This window comes from Falco biarmicus, chromosome 8 (assembly GCF_023638135.1).
Source record: "Falco biarmicus isolate bFalBia1 chromosome 8, bFalBia1.pri, whole genome shotgun sequence".
Taxonomy (NCBI): domain Eukaryota; kingdom Metazoa; phylum Chordata; class Aves; order Falconiformes; family Falconidae; genus Falco; species Falco biarmicus.
This window is the reverse complement of record NC_079295.1, coordinates 6730369-6752682: the sequence shown is the minus strand read 5'-3', so window position 1 is coordinate 6752682 and position 22314 is coordinate 6730369. Positions and strand designations below refer to the sequence as shown.

The window sequence follows — 22314 nt, the reverse complement described above, 5'->3', positions numbered from 1 at the left end:
TGTCCTAAGTGCGCACTCTGAACATGAGCACAACACATTCCAGAAGACCTCTGCTGCCAGCCAGGCCCCCTGCAAAAATGCAACAGCTCAAGGCAGGCTGCCATCAGGCCAGGATCACACGCCAGTCTGATCCAGCTCCCCAGAAGGCCTGGGAACACGTGGCTCATCAATTTTTAACGACAAAGCATGCCATGCTTCCACTGTGGCAGCGTCAGCTTGGGCATCTTTCTTGCACCTGGTCACTGTCCTCACTAAAGCAGATGGACGGAGGGGAGAGGATCATGTAAATCACATAAGCCTTCTTTCCTTGAAGAGATAAGAATTCAAGCAGAACATTTGCTAAACAGGCTACTTTTATTTGTTCTATAAAAGCTGCTTAAATTTACTTTCCTATTACCATAGGGAATGCCTGATTCCAATCCTAATTAGCTCTGTACTATCAATAAGGCTATAAAATCTTGGCATACTAATATTACCACCAGCCAGGTTATCTATTATGTATATCATGGACAATATTATGCACAGTTATGTGTAGCAGTTAAGAGGAAACATTTCTCTACAGTAACAGAAGCAGCAACAATTATTCTGTGTAGATACACAGCTCAGATACAACAGTCAACAGATCTTTAAAATCCAGCTGTGCCAAAAAAGTATAAAAAATTGTCTCTATGAAAGGTGACCTTTTTTTTTTTTTTTATGAGCTACAAAAACCAAGTTTTATGCATTATCATGAAAGCACCGGTATTTTATTTCATTGTTGATGATGCATATTTCATGACAACCAAGCACAGACAAAAGCATTTTGGAAACAGAATTAAACTCCAACATCTCCATAGTGTCTCCAGACTGTTGTACACCGTGCTGAAGTCAGGAAAAGGATGTTGGCTTGTTTTCAAACTACCCCTGCCAGTACCACATATTGTATGCGTGGACACAGTACATCACATATAGTTTATGTGCTTACTAACCACATTTGGGGTTTTAAAACCTGCGACTGAAGCAAGTGTGAAGATTTAATACACCTTTCCTTGGACTGATTAGCAAAGACCAAAAAATTAAAGTGATAACTAATAATTTTTTTAACTATTAATTGAATATTCATTGTTTAAAAAGCAAGTATTTCAAATACGTTTGAAAAAAGGTGAGATGCTTCTAAAAGTACTGTATTCCAAAAGATGTTATGTTTTCCAAGCTTGTGAGTATCAGTTCAGGATAAATTTTCCTTGAAAATAAATTAGTTCAATAATGAAAGGACTGGGAAGGTTGTTAAAAAAATAATTTTCTTTTTTGAGTAGATTCTTTTCAGATGTATTTATTTCAATGCATATGAAACAGTAAAATAAAACATTCCCAAGGCAATAACATACTTTAAAGACTTGAGGCAGTTGAGGTATTCTTAAAGACCACAGGTAGCTTCACATCAATTTTAAAAAGTCCATACCACATACACATAACTGAATAAAGATCGAAACCGTGAGCAGGTGGCTCGGAAATTTTTAGCTGTGACCAGAGGCAAGTGCAATTATCACTGTGCCTGGGCAGAGAGATCTTGGGAGACTGACAGCTGATGCAAGTATCCGGTTCAAGCCTGAATTAGAAGAAAAATAGGAAGAGGTTAGCTCTCCTTTTGATGTACTGCCCTCAGAAGCGTGATGCCCAGCAGTGTTCATTGCTCACAGCCCAGATGGAGCATCACCACTGTTGTAACACACCCAGTTTTCAAAACTCACATTTGCTGCTGTCCGAAGTTGGAGAGAGAGCAGGAAAGCAAGCCAAGCCTGCAGCACAAGCCGGGCAGCTAGTACAGCAACCACCTTGATCTGTGCTGTTACTCAGATGTTGTTTAAACCTTAAGTATTTACTAAAATAAGTCTTTATTCAGCTGTTGACTCTAAACACAAGTCTTGATGCTTTGCTAGTTAGGCTCAGACCTGGCTTAATTTTTCCTTCTGTTTTAGCCTTGGTGACTATTTTGGAAGCCCAGTATAAAGAGACTTTATCCTCCTTCCAGAAAAAAAAAGGCAAACAAAACCCCAACTAACCAATGTTCTTACTGAAGTACTAGAGCTGCTAGCGAAACATTTTACTGTAATGCCACATTTGCATTATATAGCATCAGCACAACTCCCCTGTAACAAAAGGAAATTAGTTGACTGTAATCAACAGGACTTGTAAATAATTGTCACCTTATTTAGCACATCAAACTGGCTCCAGTTACTCCTGCATCACCACTGCGTGCTCAAGGACAAAAAACTTGGACAATTCCTGCTTGAATTACTGTGGAGGTGATCATCGAGCTGCCCAAGCCAAGCCAGAAGTGAGAAACACTGTACAGCGGCCTCACACTGCCACACCAGGAGTAAACCCTCCTGAGGAGCTGGGTTATCATTGTGGGCTCAGCCCCGCATCCCCACAGCTGAGCATCCTGTCCCTCCAGCCCAAAGCAATGGAAAAGAAAGCTCCTCTCTGTTAAAAGCATAGGTAAACAGGAACTCCAGTTGCATAAATATTTGTATAAATTAATGTAAACTGTTGGTGGCATTACTGAAGTTTGTAAAAACCTGAAATTTATGCTAATTTTTCTTTCTTTTTTTTTTCTTTTTGTAATTTAAGTAAGTGTGCTAAACAGATTTTGGAAGCATCAATAAAGATAAACAGCCAGGAAGAAGGACAGTTGACTGAGGAGCTGTAAAGCACGTAAGAGATACAATGCTAGAGTAATAAATAATGTAGCCAAATGACACTAAGCTGTCTGTCCACATTTTCTAATGAAGCATTTGTGTCCTTTTAAGGTTTAACTATATGCGTTTAAGTGTTTGGCTAAACATATTCTCAGTCTATACTGAATGGCCACCTTTTTTCCCAATCCTTTCCTTATAAAAAGATACACTTCAGTGAAGTTAGCAGTGCTTGGCACTTTCCTCCAGCATCCAGCACTGCAACTGCGGATTGCTCCTGTGTTGCTCTCCTCGCTGACCTTCTCTTTCACAGAAGTCACATAGCACAGACCCCAGGTGAGTAAGCCTGCGCTTCCCTGTGCTTTGGTCCCCTAGATGTTGTGCTGCAGGCACTGAAACTTGCCCTGCATGAAGTGGAAAGGGTTCAGGACAGCATATCAGGTTGGATTGTGTCACCTACATGATCCCATTGCTCCAGTTCAACTCAACAATGCGCATTCCCACTGCATACAAAGCTGTGTACACACCATCTTCCCAGGCAGGGAAGAGCTAGAAAAAGAACTACTAACATATATATAATACTTTAGTATACTAACGGATACAGATTCTTGGTTCATGGACTCCACACAAGCATCCACAGATTCCTCCCTTTGCTTGATAAACAACCGCTCAGCTGATCTGGACTGACCCAACTTGACCCTACTCTAAAACCGTCCTACAAAGGCTAGGATTTTACTTTGACACCTAAATTAAGGAGTAAAGTACACTTGAAGTCTCTCTCAGAGCACCCCCAGTGGGAAGCTGTGTACTTTTCACTACAATTCCGCTATTCCAAGCACATCACTACAGCAAGAACAACTAACTTCTAACACCCACCCCCTTTAAAGTCAAAAATACTTTGAAGAGAATGAGTTACATATACTTACTAACGAAGTCCAAATAACTTCTACTTTTCCTAGCAAACAATATTCAAACAGTATGTATAATGTGTAGGAGACAGTACTTAGCTGGGGCAGAGAGAATGAACTTCTCAGCACTTACTGTACATATATTAAATGGGAGACTAATCTTCCAAACTTGCTCCCACTGTAGTCCATGGATTTTTAAATTTTTTTTTTTTTTCTATCTGGCTTCCAGAGCTACAGGATTAAGTAACAAAAAAATTTTAAAAGCCCTTCCATATAAAAGAGGACCCACATATGCTTTCAGAAACTGGGGATAGATTTTTTTCAGAAAAAGGACTCTGAACCCAGGCTGCTCACTACAGAACAGAGCTTCCTCTCTTGCCAAGGCATGCTTGGTTACTTCTGAAATCATTAATAACTCAGTTATCATTTCACTTTGAAGAAGGAACAGCATTTTTGACTTCTTTGACCTTCCAAACTTTTATTCAAGCAGCTTTCATAATGCAACAAAACTGCAGTAATAAACTCATTTGCTGCCTGTAAATAATCCATTTAGCAACAGATGTCCAGAAACCTCTCAGGTCCTACGGGCACTAAGTCCCTGCACTGCTTCAGCATCGAGGCTGGGTAAACATCAGTGGCATCTGAGCAAGGACAGCTCCCAGAAGGACTCCACTGAAGCTACACATTTGCCTCGGACAGCAGGTGTGAGTAAAACCTCAATTTTTTTTTCCTAAAAACCTGCTCTGAGATATTGGCGCAACTAAAGGAACACTTTCTGAGAGCACTAGATAAAAAAATTATTTTGTAAGAATAAAGGAAAAAGCTTAACTGCTGCTCAGAGATTTATAAACTGGCATAAATATTAGTTAACTGATTCAGACCAGTGTATGTGCAGCATGTTACATGTGGAATAAGACTGTGGAGAAAGCCAGCTCCTTGGCTGCATGAACTATTTTCTCTCAGGTACACTGCTAAAATAAAATCAGGTTTCAACTGTACTATGCTGGTGTAGTAGAGGGGATTTTTGCTTTCAAAGTCCATCTGTTTAGCTGATGATGCTCGCCAAAGCCAAGTGATTCTGCATAGCAGCACACCCTGTAACATTTAGACTACAAGCAGTACTGCAAAAAACTTTCCTTTTCTAAATGCATTACATGCCAGGCATATCAAACAGGAAAACAACACCTAAATGTATGCTAATTTAAATGGAGTCATGAAAAAGTAGTATATTTTCACTTTTAACCTTCTCCTGGTTTTGAAGTCTCCACTTCCCATAGAGTACTTCCAAAGATTGGAAGAACACCATGCATACTTAAAAATGTACTACCCAACACAGCAGTGTTTGCTTTTATTTCCCCAAGAGGCTAGTTGAAAGACTTTTAACTAAATGTTGGCTATAGCAAGTAAGTGTTACCTGAGTACAAAGACAACTTTCATTTCTTTTGTTTGAATATTCTGTGTATTCACTGCACACAAAAAAGTTGTGAAGGACTCTTTACAGCTCTCTTAGTTTATCCTCATTGTTAAGGAAAAACAAGGTATCTTGAAAGGAAAATTTATCGGCTACCCAATGTTTTATGTTAACAGAGAATGGCATCTATGCAAAAAGCATAACGTGACAGACAGAAGTCTCATATAAGAAGAGAGTAAAAGTCAGAAAGCTGCAGTTTTAAAGACGTTTCGTATTTGTTAAAAAGTAGTCTCCTTTCAAACTTTGAAAGTTAAGTGAAATAAAACACTGGGAGATGCTGAAGGATCCTATTCAAAATATTTCTTAAAGATTTCTTACAAATTCAAACTGAAAACACTGAAGTTCCACTTAACAACGAAGCTTCAGACCTCATCTGAAAACTTCCACGTTTATGACTCCTCCCCCCAGTACTTTGTTTCAAGCACACAGCAATTAAAACACTACCTTTCCGCTCCGATCGTTTCTTCCTCCTCCGCTTACAGCGCCGCTGGACCACACTGAAGAGGGTCCCCATGCTGAGAGCCACAGCTAGAAGAGATGCCATGCACACACCTACAGTCCACCACTTGCAGCCTGCTCTGCTGCACCCCCTTCACCCCCTCCTCAGGAGGCAGCGGTGTATTCCTGAAAGGAGGGTTACCCCTGCGCTGCCTCACGCTCTCTTCACCCAGATGAGGCCCGTTCCTCAAACCGCAGGATGCGCTGATGCACAGTCCGATGAACAAAGATGAACAAATGCTGCAGCTCATCCCTACCCACCGCAAGAGGCACATGTGACAATTAACCCTTTGGTAAGTGAAAGGGGCAAGGAAGGACAGTATCAAAGACATCCTCACTATTGGGTGTGGAAAGGCAAATTTATTTTTATTTTGTTATTAAAAAAGGAGGGCAAGTCTTTGGTGTTGCTTCAGCCTTATATGTGTCTTAGAAACAAGGAGAGGCATGAGCAAGGAAATGTTTATACATCCTAGTACATGAAATTAAGATACCTTCAGCATCTTTTATAATTGTGTCTCATGTTCTTAGGTATGTATTTCATACGCTGCCTAGAAATGCACAGAATATATTTGTGAGAAGCAGGAATACACAAATATGCAAATCTCAAACAGCAATGTTATAGTTGCACATTTTCCATATGAGGGTTTGTATGTCGGGTCTGACTGAGAAACTTCCCAATGTCAACATTAACTGTAGCATTTTCCAACCTTTTTGTAACCACAAAAGCAACACATGATGTTATGGGATAATGTGATATTATCCTGTTTCCCTGATTTGAGCAACCAACCAAACACATGTTCATCCTGTGGATCCAGTACAACCTATGGATCAGCAGCACAGACCGGGTGTTACAGCTGTGCTTTAATCCTGCCTGCAGATTAAACCTCACAGGACAAAAAACATCTTCCAGCAGGGAATGTCTGCAGGTGCAAGGCCCATACAAGTTTCTTCAGTGTGTTACTAAAGTAAGGAGACTTCTCTGACAAGTCACCTCCACCTGCTCTTAGACCTTCATTTCTTAGTACACCTTGGCTCTTTTGAAGACAGCACATGATCAAGCGCGGATAAACTCTGGTAGATGACTTACATGGACCATCATATTTTGACAACTAGCCAGGCTGGCATTTTTGGAAAAACGTTGCCACTGGCATCTTACATTAGCAGTACTTCACTAACCAAAGCCAGCATACTCAAACTCACCACTGGGACTCGGCTGTCCTGCTAACAAGGAACCCTGCCTCTCCACCTCCTGTTCCCTCGGCTAGCACTTGTTCTCCAGGTGCCAGGTATCAGCTTTTTCATCTCCAGTCCGTGATGGAAAGCTTCAGAGACTGAGTTAACTTGTTGACTGAAATTATTTCTGCAGGAAGCCTAAGTGCCAAGAGCTGCAAACTTGCCTGCTTCAGAGAAGCTCAAGTTCTACTTCAGCATCTGTTGACATTATTTCACTAAGGATGAAGAAATGCCAACAGGACCATTTGTGCTCTGTTTACATGATTTAAAAAGAACTTGCCACAGCAGAACAAGCCATCAATTCTACCACGTGTTCACCGCCACCAAGAAGCCCAGGAGGCAATGACTCCCAATGTCATCTAAGACCAACTCCCCAAATCAGTCTTCCCTGGGGAAATAAAATCGGATCTTCCTTTGCAGCAGACACAAGGTAAGGTGTTTTCTTATGCTTCCAGCATCTCTTATTCCCTTACTAAATACTGCCCCACTTGGGTTCACAGACCATGCTCTGTATTAACAAAGCAACATTTCTCCCCTCATGGAAACCAGAAATAGCTTCATTTAAAAGTGGTGCTAGTCTGACATCAGGCCCTGCAATGCTACATCCTGACGGATCTACGCAGTCATGGCAAGATTAGGCAGACATCAAGGAAACCCCAGTGAAGCCCACAGCTCCAGCCTCGGCATGGGCACTGGCTATGTGTTGGCAGAGCACTTTCCCAACTGAGCAGACCTAATTCAAGACTGAAGTCAGCAGTTCTGCGCCTTGCTAATTAACAGTTTCAGGCCAAGTCTGACATTTCAATCCACATTCAGCTGTGCATGATGGGGAAAGGACAAGGAGGGTGAGTTATCTACATCTACATGGCCCTGAAGGAAAAGTACCATTGATACACAGAGAGAAAAAGGGAAAAAATACTCCCCAAGAGAATGGGAATGAATTTTGCTCCTTCGAGCAAACAGCACACTTTGTAAAAAGGAAGAAGCAGCCTGTGAAAATACTGAGCTCTTTGCTGTAATTCCTCCAGCTGTTGAAACCTTCACCACCTTGTTCTCACCACAGGCAAGAAAGATGTACATAACAATGTGTATTTCTCCTTCCCTTTCAGGGAGGAGTTGCTGCATTAGGTATTGAAAGTTCAAAATGGATTTTGTCTTCAACAATTAATTTATCTACCCTCACTTGTCAGAGATTTCATTCACAGGACTTGGTGTAAAGACAAAAAAAAAAAAAAAAAAAAAGGCAAACAAAAAAAGACTCCTCTGGGTCACCCCTGCAGCTCTCCTCTCCAAAGCAGCTCCTACTCTACTGAGCTGCTCCCCAAGGCAAAGTGGCTCTGGGGTATGAGAATGAGGAAGAAGATCTGAGATAATTTTAGCTTGAAGGATGACAGCTTTCAACAGAGAAAAAACGGTCTCTTAAATCTGATTACTGGCTAAGGAATGTACAGAGTATGCTTGGGAGAGAAACTTAGCGACCTACTGCAGTCACTTGCAGTCGGCACATTAACAACCATTTTAGAAAATAAAAAAATACACAATCTGTAATATGTAAGAGAATATTTAATATCTGTAAAAATACTGCAAACCCTGCGTGACTAGAACAAAGCAGGCTAAAAGCTGAGTGAAAGGAGACAAATGCGACACACCAGAAGAAAAACATGGCATTCAGCTTTAATGTGTACAATGGAAGCAGTAAATCCCATAACATTTTGTATTTCACAGGTTTAACACACACCAAGGTATCACAATGAAACCGGACTGCCTTCTCTCCAAAAAAAGAAACAATTCCCAGGGGAAATCTGGTTATGTACCTACACATCTTGAATACTTCCATCTCACGTGCATCACTGAATTAGGAATGCAGAGACACCAAACAACTGAGGTGTCCTCCATCAAAACCCCAGAGGTAAACTAACTTAAGTGAGGCCCGGGGCTACTCAGTGAGACTGATGGAAAAGTTCAGTAGCTTCTCAGTTCTCCCCTCTACCACCTAGATCACAAGAACATGGGCAGCTTAGGCTTCTGTGGATTTATGGCTTGTGATAGATAGGGTTTCTGGCTAAGTCTTTATCACTTCAACCTGGAGACCCTGAACCTGTAGCATCTGCAGCCCCTTCCCATCCAGGTTCCCCAGCACCAGGCAGCTCAAGGCCATGGGGCTGCCCTTCTGCCAGACACAGCACTTATGAAGTGTGTCCTTCACCCGGCGCTCTTCACAAAACTCATAGGAATAATCTATCATATCTGTAGATACCCACCAGACTCACTTCAGATCAGGTAAGTTGGAAAGCTGCTGGGGAAAGGAGAAAGAGCCTTATCACAGAACACTCTAGAAACTCACTACTACCTTTTTACTTAATGTATTACACAAAAAACTCTAGGTACCAAAAACATCCTTGCAAATCTCATGTACTTATAGATTTGGCCACTATTACCAGCTTACTTTATATAGTCTTTGAAGAAGTAGCTGCACGCTGTATTTTGTAAGTGCTTTCAGTGATTGGGGTTTTTCTCTCCCACATGCTATTCATGTATTTTTCAAGCACGACGATGGCATTACAGGCCAACAGCAGTTTTCCTTTGAGTTTTGTGTACTGCAACAAGAATGAATATAAATTAGCAGCAACGCTAGAATTTGTATAGGCTAATTACAGCCTGAGCATTTGCTCAGCACAGCGAATCTCAAAACACAAAGCTGCTGGCTGCACACCAGGCACCCCAAGAGCTCTGGTACCATATGCCTCAGCTTGCAGTTCGACTCCCCCGGTGGTTAAATCCGCTCCAACAGCGCCACCTACTGTTACACTACAGAAATAATTGATTTTGCATCTATTGCACCCCTTGACCAAGGAAGTCTAGAGCCCAGATCCAAATTAGAAATCACTTGCAATGTTTACAAATTTATTCTACAGTAAACTATTTTGGAACGTATATTTATTAAGAAGTTTTTTATCCTTTGTCTGTATCCTTCTTACTGGCTTACTTTGAGGACTGAACACACAATTTTTAACATACGTTATTTCTGAAAGGTCCTCAAATACCCATGACTGTCAGAAATGTACTTAAGATGTGATTCCAAGGAAAAAGTGGTAAACGTTCAGAGAAGAAAACAGAGCAGCCTAGATCTCCCAATAAGTAACATCAGTATTTTCAATATTACTTAAAAGATAATAGATGCAGCTACCCAGCTGGTGCTAAGGAAAATAACAGGTAATTGGAAGAAAAATCTAAAATAGTTTTAAAGGAGGTTAAAAAAATTTCAAACACCTTGAAAATATTTTATAAAAAGAAAAAAATATATAAGAGTCATGCAGGTAGGGTGATGTTTGGTGTTAGGAGACTTATAAACTGGATACATTTCCTCCTTTCCCACCACAATCAGTTATCAAGCTCAACTCAACCATTCAGCAAACTGAAAAGTCCTAGATCCCAGCCTTGCATATTTATTTTATTCATATGGATTGGATACAAATTTTAAGTCAGAAGGGTAAGTAGTTTTTTGTAACATGTATATTGACTTGATATAGTTAGATATTTCTGAACAATATTTTCTCTATTTTCAAACTGTAACAATCTTGTATCTTTGAAGGGATTTAGTGTACAAACATAAATGTTAAATATAAAATAATAAAGTTTTAAGTAACTCTTTAAATACATTAAGATTAATTTTCTCCTCCAAGTTATGATCTGAATGCATCAATCAGAAAACAAAGAATCTCACTATGCATTTGCAAAAATGGTGTGCTTACCTTTTTAATTATTGGAGATACATGCCGATTCTGCAACCTGTAAAAAGAGGAAACACAGTTAGTATTCTTTCTTTTACAGATTCAAGTGCATTACAAATAGCAAGTCCTGACCTTAAAAGGGACAAATTTCTGATTCTGTAAGAATAAATAGTACATACTGCATATACACAGTCACAGAGCCAACTCCCTTGTAACCCCGGAAAAGGGAGGGGGAGAAACAATTCTGGACATTCCTGATTGGAAACGAAAATAAATTAAAAAAAAAAAAAATCAAGACTGAAGATGCTTAGTACTTGAGGCCATGAGAAACATCCCAGAGGTACAAGCAGCTATTTAGCAGAACCTAATCTGCAATCTCTGCATCTTCTAGCAGAAAGGGTCAGCAAAAAATTTGGCCAATAATGGCTTAAAACTAAAATCAACTTCTGTGTTATCACAGCCAAGCAAAATGCTGTTACCCTGAAAGCAAATCTGAACTTATCATCTTGTTGGAATTTTTTTTTTTAAATTTAGATCTTAAATTTTATTTTTAGCGGTTTATTTTAACCTATATAAAAACCATCTCACAGCACAACCCCCTTTTCAAACACCAGTTTCTTGATACTACTGGCATCAGCTTGCATTCTCCTGAAGTGCCTGAAAAACTGGAAAATCCCTCTATTAGCAGTGGAGTGGGAAAGAAATGGCAGATGTAGGATAAGAATACAGGATACTGTAGATACAGGATAATGGGAAGGACTAATGCTGCAAGAAATTTTCTTTTATTTCCATGAATACATGTAAGCTGCACAGCTGCTCGATCAGGAGCAGATGGGATTTATTTTTAAAGATAACCTTGTAGTTATAAGAAAATATTTATATGACTTTATCAATGTGAAGATACAGTATTCTAAACGGTTCAGTAAATCACAGAAGCTATTTCCAAAGCGATAGAGTGTTACAGTCAAGTGGCTACATTCTGCAAACACACACAGTCCAGCAGATGATCAGAGTGGAGACACTGCCTGTACCTGTAAAGTATTGTGATATTTGCACCTTGAAGACAAAAATTCTCTGCTGTTACACTGCCCACAAGAGGGTGCTGGCAGCCTACAAAAACTTACATTAAATTTAAGTTATACGGCATGCACAGCACAGCTATGGACATTACAAACTGGTGGTTTTGGTCAAGTTACACAAGAAGGGATCTGACACCACGACAAGTCCATATATTAGAAGACTGCATTAATGTAATCTTGGTTTTTTTCAAAGACATTTCAATTTCCCAATGGTTCATGGTGCCATTTTCTAATAATCCAGAAAAATATGCCAGTTATACATTTGTCTTGACATGAAGTAGTAAAATGCCTAGAAAGTTCAATGCAGTTTCAGTTGACGTCAACTTCCCACATGCAAAGGACTATACTCAAGCCCACCAAATGGGGATACAGTATTTACAACATGATAATTTACCATTTCCTTTAAAATTTTCTCAACGTAGTAGCCCCACATCCACAACAAAAATTCTTCCAAACTCTTGAAATATGAGCTACAAACTGTGCATGACGTGAAATTCCCATATTTGTGGCAACATCCACCAAAAAAAAGGTATTTTTTAAAGGAGTTTTTGATAATTCTCTTTCTATATAAGCATTGCTTTAAAGTTATAATTAATCCTGAGACACTGCTAGTAGTTTTTAACTAAGTTTTAACATTAGTATAACCTTGAGTTGTTTTAGGAAATGTATTCCTTATATACACCGTATTACCCCAGTTGGTAATTCCCCGAGTTTCAAACAAATTAAACACATACAGTTCATGAGACTTGGAACTTAGTAAGTTTACCATCAAGTACAAAAGAATCCTTACATATTGACAGCTGCAGACTGTTTCACAGGGTAAGAATCAGCCCACAGGCACGACGCATAAGGAACAGTTTCACAGTACTCCTTAAAACCGTACTTACAGTGTAAATACAAACGTTTATTTTCTAACCCTTAGACTTCTAGCTAGCAAACTGCAGCAGTCCAAGTCCATACTGAAGGAGGCAAGTGGAGCTGGCAGGGTGGGCAGGCAGGATGGGTGCTTCCAGCTTGCCCAGACAGGGCTGGGTGCTGCTTCCATAGGGCACGGCCATCCATCACCGCAGCACCTTTGCCCACACCTAAGATGCTACACTCATCTGTTTAACACCAAGAAAACATGCTTATTTTAACTTTTTCTTTAAAAAAACACAGTTTTTTGTTGTTGGGGGTTTTTTTGGTTGTTTTTTTTTTTTAAATTTAATCCAACTGGGCATGCCACACCATTCGTGCTGGGGTTTTGTGGCAGGCTGGGGTTTTGTGTGCAGACAACTACTCAGGGCTCCGAGGGCATTTGCTCAGCAGAGGATCCCTCTGTCCCGAGGTTTTGTGGCTCCTGCACGGCTGTCAGCAGAAGAAAAGGCCCTTGTGACCAGCCTCCAGCCCAGAGCCCATGGTCCAGCCCTGATCCCCTCCGCCAGTATGCATGGGCTGACAAAGCCAGCTTCGCTGCTGAAGGACCATGAGCAGTAAAGACAGGTGGAAGAAAAAAGAAAACAAAAGACTTGTTACACCATAAAACAGTAAAGAAGCTAAATGGGAAAGGTCGGGAAATACCACTATGTTATAAACACCAGGAACAAAATTCTCATCTCCAGCACATCCCACCTGGCTCTGCCAGGTGGCAGATGGATACTTCAGGGCTTGCTCAAGCCGTAACATGCTTCCGCATCACCTTTTGCAGGAAGACTAGTGTTTGCCTGCCAGCAGGGGCTCCTCTAGGAGCTCAGCACCTCCCCACAGCATCTCCACATCATTACTTCCCAGTAAATCAGTAAGCCAATTCTTAGTCCCTAAACAGTGTCATGAAATAGGCCCCAAAGACAGATGTGCATGTTGCCTTGTAGTCATTTGCTTCCCTCGTGGAACTAATGATTGTTATTTTAATAGAGATTTTTCCTCCTGCCACAGACAGGAGTAAAATAAAGGCTTCAAATGCAAGCCTGAGAAGAGTTTTTCATTACGTGGCTGGAATAACAACTAAAAAGCAAAGCAAATAGAAATCAAGCGACTTCTGAACAGCTTTATTCTGAAAATGACTAGCGAGTTTATTTCCCCAAAAAAATTTGGAAACACACCCAACATGGTTTCTCCCAGGGCCACAAAGGATACTTGAAACCCATTTGAAGAACACACCATGCTGGACATTTGAGACTTTCTGAAAATACTAACTTTTTAAAGATCAACTGAAAATGTTTCAAGGCAACAAAAACTGAAGCAGACATTTGATAAGCAACTTCATTACACAGACTGCATCTCGCATGTATGAAACGGCATCTCTAATTTCTCAGAGGTAATCTGCTGGCCCTTTGAAACTTCCTTAGAAGAAAGGCCCCGAGAAGTGCCTCCAGCTAAAATTTTGAGGTCTTCATTGGCCAACAAATAGTCCTAAAATATTTGAGAAAGGAGAAAGATTTCAGGGCTCTCCTTTAGCAATGAAGATCTCCTTCCTTGAAGGCAACGAAGGCCTTCCTGGCTGAGCAGGTGGTGGGGCTCGCCTGACTCCAACTCTACAGCTATCACTGCCACCTTGCCCAAACAACACCCTGCCCCATCCCAGGAGACATCAGCCCATCCCAGGCCCATCTCCTCCAGCGCAGAGGAGCAGAGGCATGCCACCAGGCAGGGACCCACGTTACAGGGTCAGAGGATGGGACACCCTGTCCAGGCTCCTCCACGGGGAGCTACAACCCCAGGTCCCAGACGTGACACCAGTGGAGGAATCAAGGAGAGCAGGCACCCTTGTGCTGGGTGCACACACAAATGTGTCCATGTTCCCCTCTGGTATTTTAAATTTGGAGGATGTTAGAGGCATCGATTCAGTTCTGTAATGTGTTGGGGAAAAAAGAATGGCCAATCACAGAGACCTCCAAAACACTCACCCTACAAGGGACAGGAGACCCCCTCCTTGAGACACAAACCTGCAAGAATCAGCAAACCCACAAGGCAGCTCTCTGGAGGCACTAATCACCAGCCATGTGGACAGGACAAAAGCCACTACTTCCAATCTTTACACATTTGCTTTCCTACATATTTTACTTTTCTGGTGTTGAAAAACACAGGTAAGCTGCTGAGGCATCTCAACTGCACAAGTCCACACGATAAAAACCGCATGTATGTTAAATCCAGCATCCTCTGCCCTTCCATTTTTACCACTGGCCCAGGAAATAGCACTGCGTAGAGGTGGAAAGCTAACTGCACTGCTCAGCTCATTTTTGCTCTGTTCACATCCTTACGCAGGCTGTGTCAAGACATTTCACAGACAGGTCAAACATGAAACTCAAAAGATGTTGCGTTTTGCAGGCAGACACAGCCACAGCTTTTGCTAACTGATTTACACCCTCCCTAAGCACCAGAAGAGCTAGTTATTTTAATGAAAATAGACTTGCTTCAGCCTCTCAACCCCAAATTAAGGTGACCTTTACTCCAGCCTGAACTATCCACCCATTCCTCTGCTGGGACACAAGTGATGCCAATGTGCTCCAGCTGCAAAGCAAATGCAGCAGGTTGCAATTTTTTGTTTGGTTGTACTTAATTCCTAGATTTCGTCTCTCTAAGTTTTCTTCTATACCATCATCTTCTCCTTCAACTAGGAATCTCCCATTTCCAACTGCCACCACCAGTTCCAAAGAGAAGGGTGCCTCTCCAGGTTGAGGCCAGCCATGAACAGCTACCAAGGCTTTGGTCCCACTCTTCCTCTTCTCCCATTCTCCCAGGGAACATAGGGAAGAGATGCCTTCATACCAGATTTTGCTCCTGACCCCCAAAAACTATAGCATTAACTTGCAATAGAAGACATAACATCTTTTCATACACAAAGGGGATGAGTCTCTGCCGTAAACTATGAACTCAGTTCAACAGTGCAACTATAGAACTGAGTTTTCCTCTGGAAATAGTTTTTCTGTCCAAATATGGAGAAACAATTTGGCATCTATGATGGTACCTACCTTGATTTATCAGACTGAATTAGCGAAATAATAGCCCAAATCCAAACCACAACCCCTATATCCCTTTTGAACCGCTCATTTTAAATTCTAAAATAAGTTAGGAAGATTAGCAACCAATCATCATCGTAAAAAAAAGAAGTTTAGGGAAAAAGGACATACATGCTGCACTTGGAAAAAGCAGTAACTGCAGTTTATACACAACACAAAGCTGTCAAACGTATCTCCTTCCCTTGGCATAAAACAAACTCGTTTTGAACTTTTGTTTATAAAGTATCTGTTTGTAAGATGCTGAAACAAAGTTCACTGACACTTCAAAGGCTATGAAAATTCAACAGCTATTAAGCAACAGGAATCAGGTTAGTATCCACAGGAAAAAAAAGTATGCTACTCCATGAAGTAATATCCAAGCTATTACTGCTTTTGCTGCAGGTATGAAGTAAGATTACATCAATCACTTATTCTGGAACACTCAAATATTCAAACTTGTTCAGGAACAAATACAGACATAAATTATTTTTTCAAACATTCTCTCAGCAAAAATGGTTTCACATATTCACATAATATCAGCATGAACCCTTCATTTCTGATTTCTAATTTGGGGATCCCCTACATTTGAAAAAATGTTGTTAACAATGTGTTGATGTACTGGTATTTGTGACAGCCTAAAGCCTCAATATAAAATTTCAACACTGAAATTCAAAATCAAAGATTTTAGTGCCACACTTCCCCTCTACAAGATCATGACATCCCATGTATAAGAGCAGTTACCTTAGAAGAGAACGCGACTGAAACCACAGGGATTATTCACATGAGCAATAATACCATTAAAGTCTTCACAGGAATCTAGGCTTTAATCTTGTTGTTCATGATTTCACTACAGCTAATGTTTAAACATCTACATTACTCATTTAGGTGTTTTAAATATTAGTCAAATCGAAACAGTAAAATAATGCAATCTTGAGACTAAGCAGCAACTTTTGAAAGACAAAGGAATTTAAGAAATCAATTGAAAGTAATTTCTCTGCTCCATATCAGGACTTTTTAGACAACAGCTACAAGTGAAAGATTAGTCCGGACTACAGACAGGCTGTGGATGAGAATTTAGGTTAGAGGACCAGCCAGGACAGGACAACCCACCCATCCCAGCGGCACCGAATCAATTCTGACACTGGAAGATGCTCCACTAAGACCTGGATGTTACTGCACCAACCAAGCAAGCTGCTGAAAGCTGCTGTCTTGGCTACAGTGAGCAACTGGGGGTTTCTGCTTAGCAGGCTGATTATTTTCGTTGTTATTTCCTCCCTAGGGCAAAGGTAAGATGCACGTGAGCATTTTGTACCTCAACATTAGACTTCAGAAAAATGCCTCAGAAATCAATGTTCAGTAAAAAGACGCAAACTAATTATCACTCAGTTTAGCAGTGTTCAAAACCATGAGATTATGTCCTGCATTACCAATATATGAATATCTTCTCTAGTCTTTACCATGGGAAGTCACTCCCCACAGTCCTTAAACAAAGTTTACTGCTTCAGGACAGCCAAAACAACATGCCTGATTGACAGACTTCTACTTTTAAATGCAGGACAGGATGGCTGAGTTGCTGCCAGGCAGAAAAGCAAACCGCTGCCGTCAGCCATCTCCAGCCTCCTGGTGTAACAAGCAGCTGCTGACAGAGTTGGGAAACAAACTGGTGATTAGCAAACATAGAAGGAAGATGTCCACGCCAAGCAGCACCTGGTAATGAGATACACCTCGCTAGAAACTCTTAGACCACTTCTGCAGCCTGAAGAACAAATGTGATTTATTGCTGGATTTAAAAGCAGAGCACTGAGTGAGACTAGGATTACCTATCTGCACTTGACAGAGGACAAGTGACATGAAGGAGATTAAAACACCCCTTCCTATCAACAAGATCCAAGGGGCACAGGCATAGCAACACGCACAAATGACTGCAGGAAAAAAATCTTACACAGCCCAGCCAATGAATTTCATTAATTTTATCAGTGAGAAGATTAGAAGGCAACTTGATTGCTGTTTATAGTACCTATATGAAGATAAAGCAGCAGAAGAGGGTGCTGCAACTCCAGTAAAGAGAGTACACCAAGATAAAAGCCATAACTGGCTGGAAACAGGGCTTAACACAGGTATGGTTTGTGCACGTTTTGGGCTTAGCCTTTGATAGGAATTACAATACTAACTATTCCCCATCAGCCTGCAGCTTGCCAACAGCTTCCCCCACCAGGAGAAACAGCACTAAACTGCATCCACTGTGCACAAAAAGCCAGGAAACACAAACTAAACCAGGGAAACAAAAATCCGGGGATTGCACATGTGTACCAGAAGCCAGGGCACCCAACAGCAGCAGCAAGTACTCTGCCATCCCAGCAATTGCCTTACTCAAGCAGACAGGTTGTGATCACTGCTGGTACATGCTTTATTATTATTTTTTTAAATAAATGTTATGCATTTAACGTGGGAGGGTTTCAGAGCTCTTTAATTCTTTGGCTTTAACTTGCATATTACAGGAACTCCATGCACAGGGAAGTTAAAAGACCATGGAAGAAACCTGAATCACGCTGCTTTCCCGAACAAAGGATTGGGGCGTGATTAGCTGGAAATCACGCTTCCAGGTCAGTTGTTTTCTTGCTGCTTCCCTACTTATGCATATATACCCATTCTCTACTCCGGGCAGAGCTGGAGACTGGACTGCGGGAGGGCAATGCATGCACAGGACAGGGGCTAAGCTCCAAGGGAGCTGGGAAGGTGAAGAGTGGCCAAAGCTAATAGCCAAAGGCTGTGCAGAGCCATAACTTTTGCCCTTCTCTTGCACACAGGATCACCCATATACCAGCACACACCACTCTCCCGCAGCATCCCAGTCCAGCTGCAGTTGTTTTCACAGCCCAACCTTGGGGCTGGACCACAAGTGAGGACTCTGACCTGCCTGCAGACAGACAGTGGCCCTCACACTGCCACGAGGAAAGAGGGATCTGCAAGCTGCCTCAATGCAGCAGGGAACTAAAAAAACAGCGATCCAGTGCCTACATCTTAAATTGAGTTTTCTTCCCCCAGAGGACTGCTCTCAGACCATCACAGCATGCAGGGAGCACGCACAGCAGCAGCCTCAGCAAGCTGAACTTGAAGCATTCCATGTTTAACTCAAATCTCGTCAACAGACTGCATTTCCATGGTGGTGGCTTCCAGGATTTTTGTGTGTGCGTCTCATCACTGTAATGTTTCTGGAAGAACCAGCTGCTGGACTTGCAAGAATATGAAAGTATTACCTTTCACTTCTAAAATCACATTTCTGCTTTCCCCCACTACAAATATGAGTAGATTTGAAGAACGTCAAGCTAACTTTTAAAAGGGTTTGACTCCCAGTCTTCTGAGTTTCTGGAAGCATTCCTCAGAACTTGGCAGCTGCAGCTGGCTATTGGGGATCTCTCTAACACAAGACCAACTCAAACTCTCCCTTCCAGAGTAGTTCCTTATGTTATTCAATATTAAATTTCTGTATGTTAAAAAAAAAAAAACCCAACAAAACACAACCACCAACCACACTTATGGTGTAAAATCTGACTTCCATCACCACTCTGGTGTGTGGGCAGAGTGTTTGCCATCACAGAACATTAGACATTTTACAGCCACGTTGTGCAGAAACGGTACTTACCACCTTCTTACTCAAGAAATTGTAATACATCCCCAAGTTTGACAAGACCAGCAGGGGAAACACCCCATAGGGTTTGGATAGAGCAGGAGAGCGAGAGAGAGGAAGGGTGCTGGCATGACCTGGGCACAGGTCAGGATGGCATGTCCAGGACAGACCCTTGGCTTGTATTACTTGCATACAGAAAACGGTCTGAAAAGTCTTGTATGTTGTGATTCTTGAGCAGAAACCACAGCTGAGGGCAACTGGACCAAAACTTGTGAGTGTATCAAGGCGGTGACTCAAGACTACAGAAGACAATTTTGATGCATTACCCCCATAGGCTGAGCTGTCAGTAGGTAACTCATACGCCCATTTTCATTAGTCTTTTTGAGTTCCAATAAAATTTGATAAATACCTTTTCAGATAATATAACATCTCCTGCTGAGTATTAAAAGTTGCTCCTGATAGCCAAAGGAAATGAAGCTAAGGAGAGCAGAAATATTTATGCCTACTTTATCTACTAACTAAACTATACAAAGTGGCCCCAAAGAACCTCCTAGCAAAACAAAGAGGAGACGAATTGATCAGTCAGTGATGAAAGTTCCAGATACACAGCAAATTCTTTCTTCGCTTTTGTGTGTTTGAGAAGTTCCATAAAAAAAATATTTAAACACTAGGGTTGAAAAAGATCGGTTAAAGGACTGTAAACTTGAATAGAAACACAGATGTTCAAATTGCAGTGAGCTAAAATGATTCCCTTCACTGGTTCATGTGAAATATAAAACACTTCCACCAACTCACACCCAAAAACCCGTCTTGCCCTGTGTTTGTGGGCTGTTAAGCAAATTCCCGGCACCACTTGTCTTCCCAGAGTGTGGGGATTCCCATACTGCTTGTGCTTTATTCCAGGAGCATCCCAACTGGCTCAGCTTTACCCAGCTGCAATGCCTGCTGCTGCACCAGGAGTTTCCCCACATCTTGACCTGCTGTAGCTCTCAGTGCAGCCACAGCTGGGCAGGTGCTCAGTGGGCACTTACTAAGTTGGCAGATGTGGTGATGCGGTACCCTTAACCATCAGGTTGTGCTTTTCCCTTCCCGGTGGAACCAAGTCTGGTTTATATTTCAAACTACCAATATTCAGGTCAATCCAGCAAAAACAGAGGGAAACATAAAATAAGGCATTTAAGATTGAATGTAGAGCTCAGCAAATGCTGAACTTGAAGTTACAACTCATGGCTTGCAGGTTTTGTCTACAACATTCAGCAAAATCCCTGAATACAGGAACCAAATGATCCCCAAAATCAAAACAATGAAAAGGCAGGACATGAAGGTGAGTTTTTCTCCAGAACTGAGTGATTTGCTTCTCCTAAGCACAAGTCTCTTATAACCTCATGGGAACTCGGAGGCTGACTCTCCCCTTGATTAACAGAGAAAATACCACTTATCTGACTTAACTACCACAGGTCACAGCAAATGTCATTTTCCACTGTAAATCAGTTCCTAGCTAGCTAATCTCTTGGTTCTTATGCCAAAAGCTGCCCTCTTCCATATTTTTTTTTTGAGGGGGGGTGGTTTCTCCACCCTTTGCACATTTATAGACAAGAGTCCTTTCCAAGTTCATTAGTTTTCCTTGAAAGCAGGAGGTTAGTGTTACTTAAATGGTAGTTGCTCACAAAACTGTACTACAGTAGTAACAGCTACTAGTAGTCATGTTAGAAAGGAGGGGTGAAGAAATTTCAATCTTAAAAAAAAGGGACAAAAATATGTGCCGTGTTTTTTTAACCCCATGAGTTAATCAAATCTAAGACTTAAATGGGTAAAAGAAACGGTATTTCAGTTACATGTATTGAGGTTCAGATATTGGTTTTAATACAATTTGGCATAATTACAACATCTTGGTCGGGTTTTTTTTTGTTGTTCCCACATTGGTTCCTGTAATTCAGTACTACTGTGCCTACTTTCATGTGTGCTGCTGTCAATAGCCACATTCGCTAGCAAGTGTATGGTCTACACTGCTGTTTGCTGTGATGGGACTTAATTTTGAACCCACAAAAATGCTTGACTGATTCCTAAGCAATACAGCCTTATAACTGTGATAACTGGGAAAGCTGGAGAAGTATTTATGGTGGAAGATGCAAAAATCGGTTTCAGAAGAAAAAAACCCCCACACTTTGAATGACAATATATTCCTCTCTGTATTAGTTGAGCCAACTGTTGAGTAAGACTGGCCTAAAAGAAGGCCTTGCTGAGCAACAGAAGGAGAAGCTTCAGAGAGGACCACACACCCCATGGGACCCCAGCGGTCCAACTGTGTATTACCAGTTTGCTAGTGCATCAGTGAAGCAATGGTTAGAAACAGGCATACAGGCTTTCAAATGGCTTTTGCCAGCGTCCCTCTCAAGAAAACACACATCTTTCATAATAGTCACCATCATCAGGCAGATGGGGAAGTGAGAGTTAGGAGTTAATACCACTCATATCAATAAAAATAAATCAATAGAGTATTTGATAGAACACCATAATAATTAACTTCTCCGCAGAGATGATGGCGACTTCCAGAATGAGAGGGCTTAAAAAGAGGACAGAGTCCTGCCAGAGGGTACATTTTGTTGGGGAAACTTTACCAATACAAAAGAATTACTTATATCAGGAATTTGTCATTGCATGAGGCATGGCAAAATTGCATACAGCACCCTTTCCATCTTTGCCACCTCTTGCAAATTGGTGTTATTTCAAAGCAGTAAGCAAATGGGGAAGGACTACAGGGTGATACACAGCACAGGGAGTTTGAGGGAAGTCTCCCAAAAGCTGCTCAGTCTAACAGAACAAATCAGAGTATGCCTGTGCCAAGTACAAGGGGGGGAAAGGAAAAAAAAGGAAGTAATTATATGTCCTGGAAGGAAGTGCTGTACAGAACCAAATGAGGCTTTTTGTATGAAGGAAAGAAATAATCGATGCTTTTCAGGCAGAACTGATACACGCTGCAAGTGATGGAAGAGCAAGCACTACACTGGCCTAGCTGCAAGCACATTCGTTTTTCTTTAGCCTTTCAGAAAGCATTTCCAGGTGGCCCCAAGAGGAGGAGAGAGCTGCCAGCCTCCCACATCTGCTGTGGGA

General features: G+C 41.4%; 1 protein-coding gene across 5 annotated transcripts in view; it reads right to left on the bottom strand.

Moving 5' to 3' along the window:
• ADARB1 (adenosine deaminase RNA specific B1) overlaps positions 1-22314 on the bottom strand; it is an 87936-nt gene that overhangs the window by 53229 nt on the left and 12393 nt on the right. For 3 of the 5 annotated variants that reach the window (XM_056350094.1, XM_056350091.1, XM_056350093.1), the window contains one exon: positions 10541-10577. Coding sequence is in view for 1 of the 5 variants with exons in the window: in XM_056350095.1 (XP_056206070.1) it covers positions 5502-5601 (100 nt within the window). In the remaining 4 variants the exon portion in view is untranslated. Of the gene's footprint in view, positions 1-5501; positions 5858-9234; positions 9386-10540; positions 10578-22314 lie in introns of those variants that run through there. The other 2 variants (XM_056350092.1, XM_056350095.1) reach the window with 2 other exon arrangements.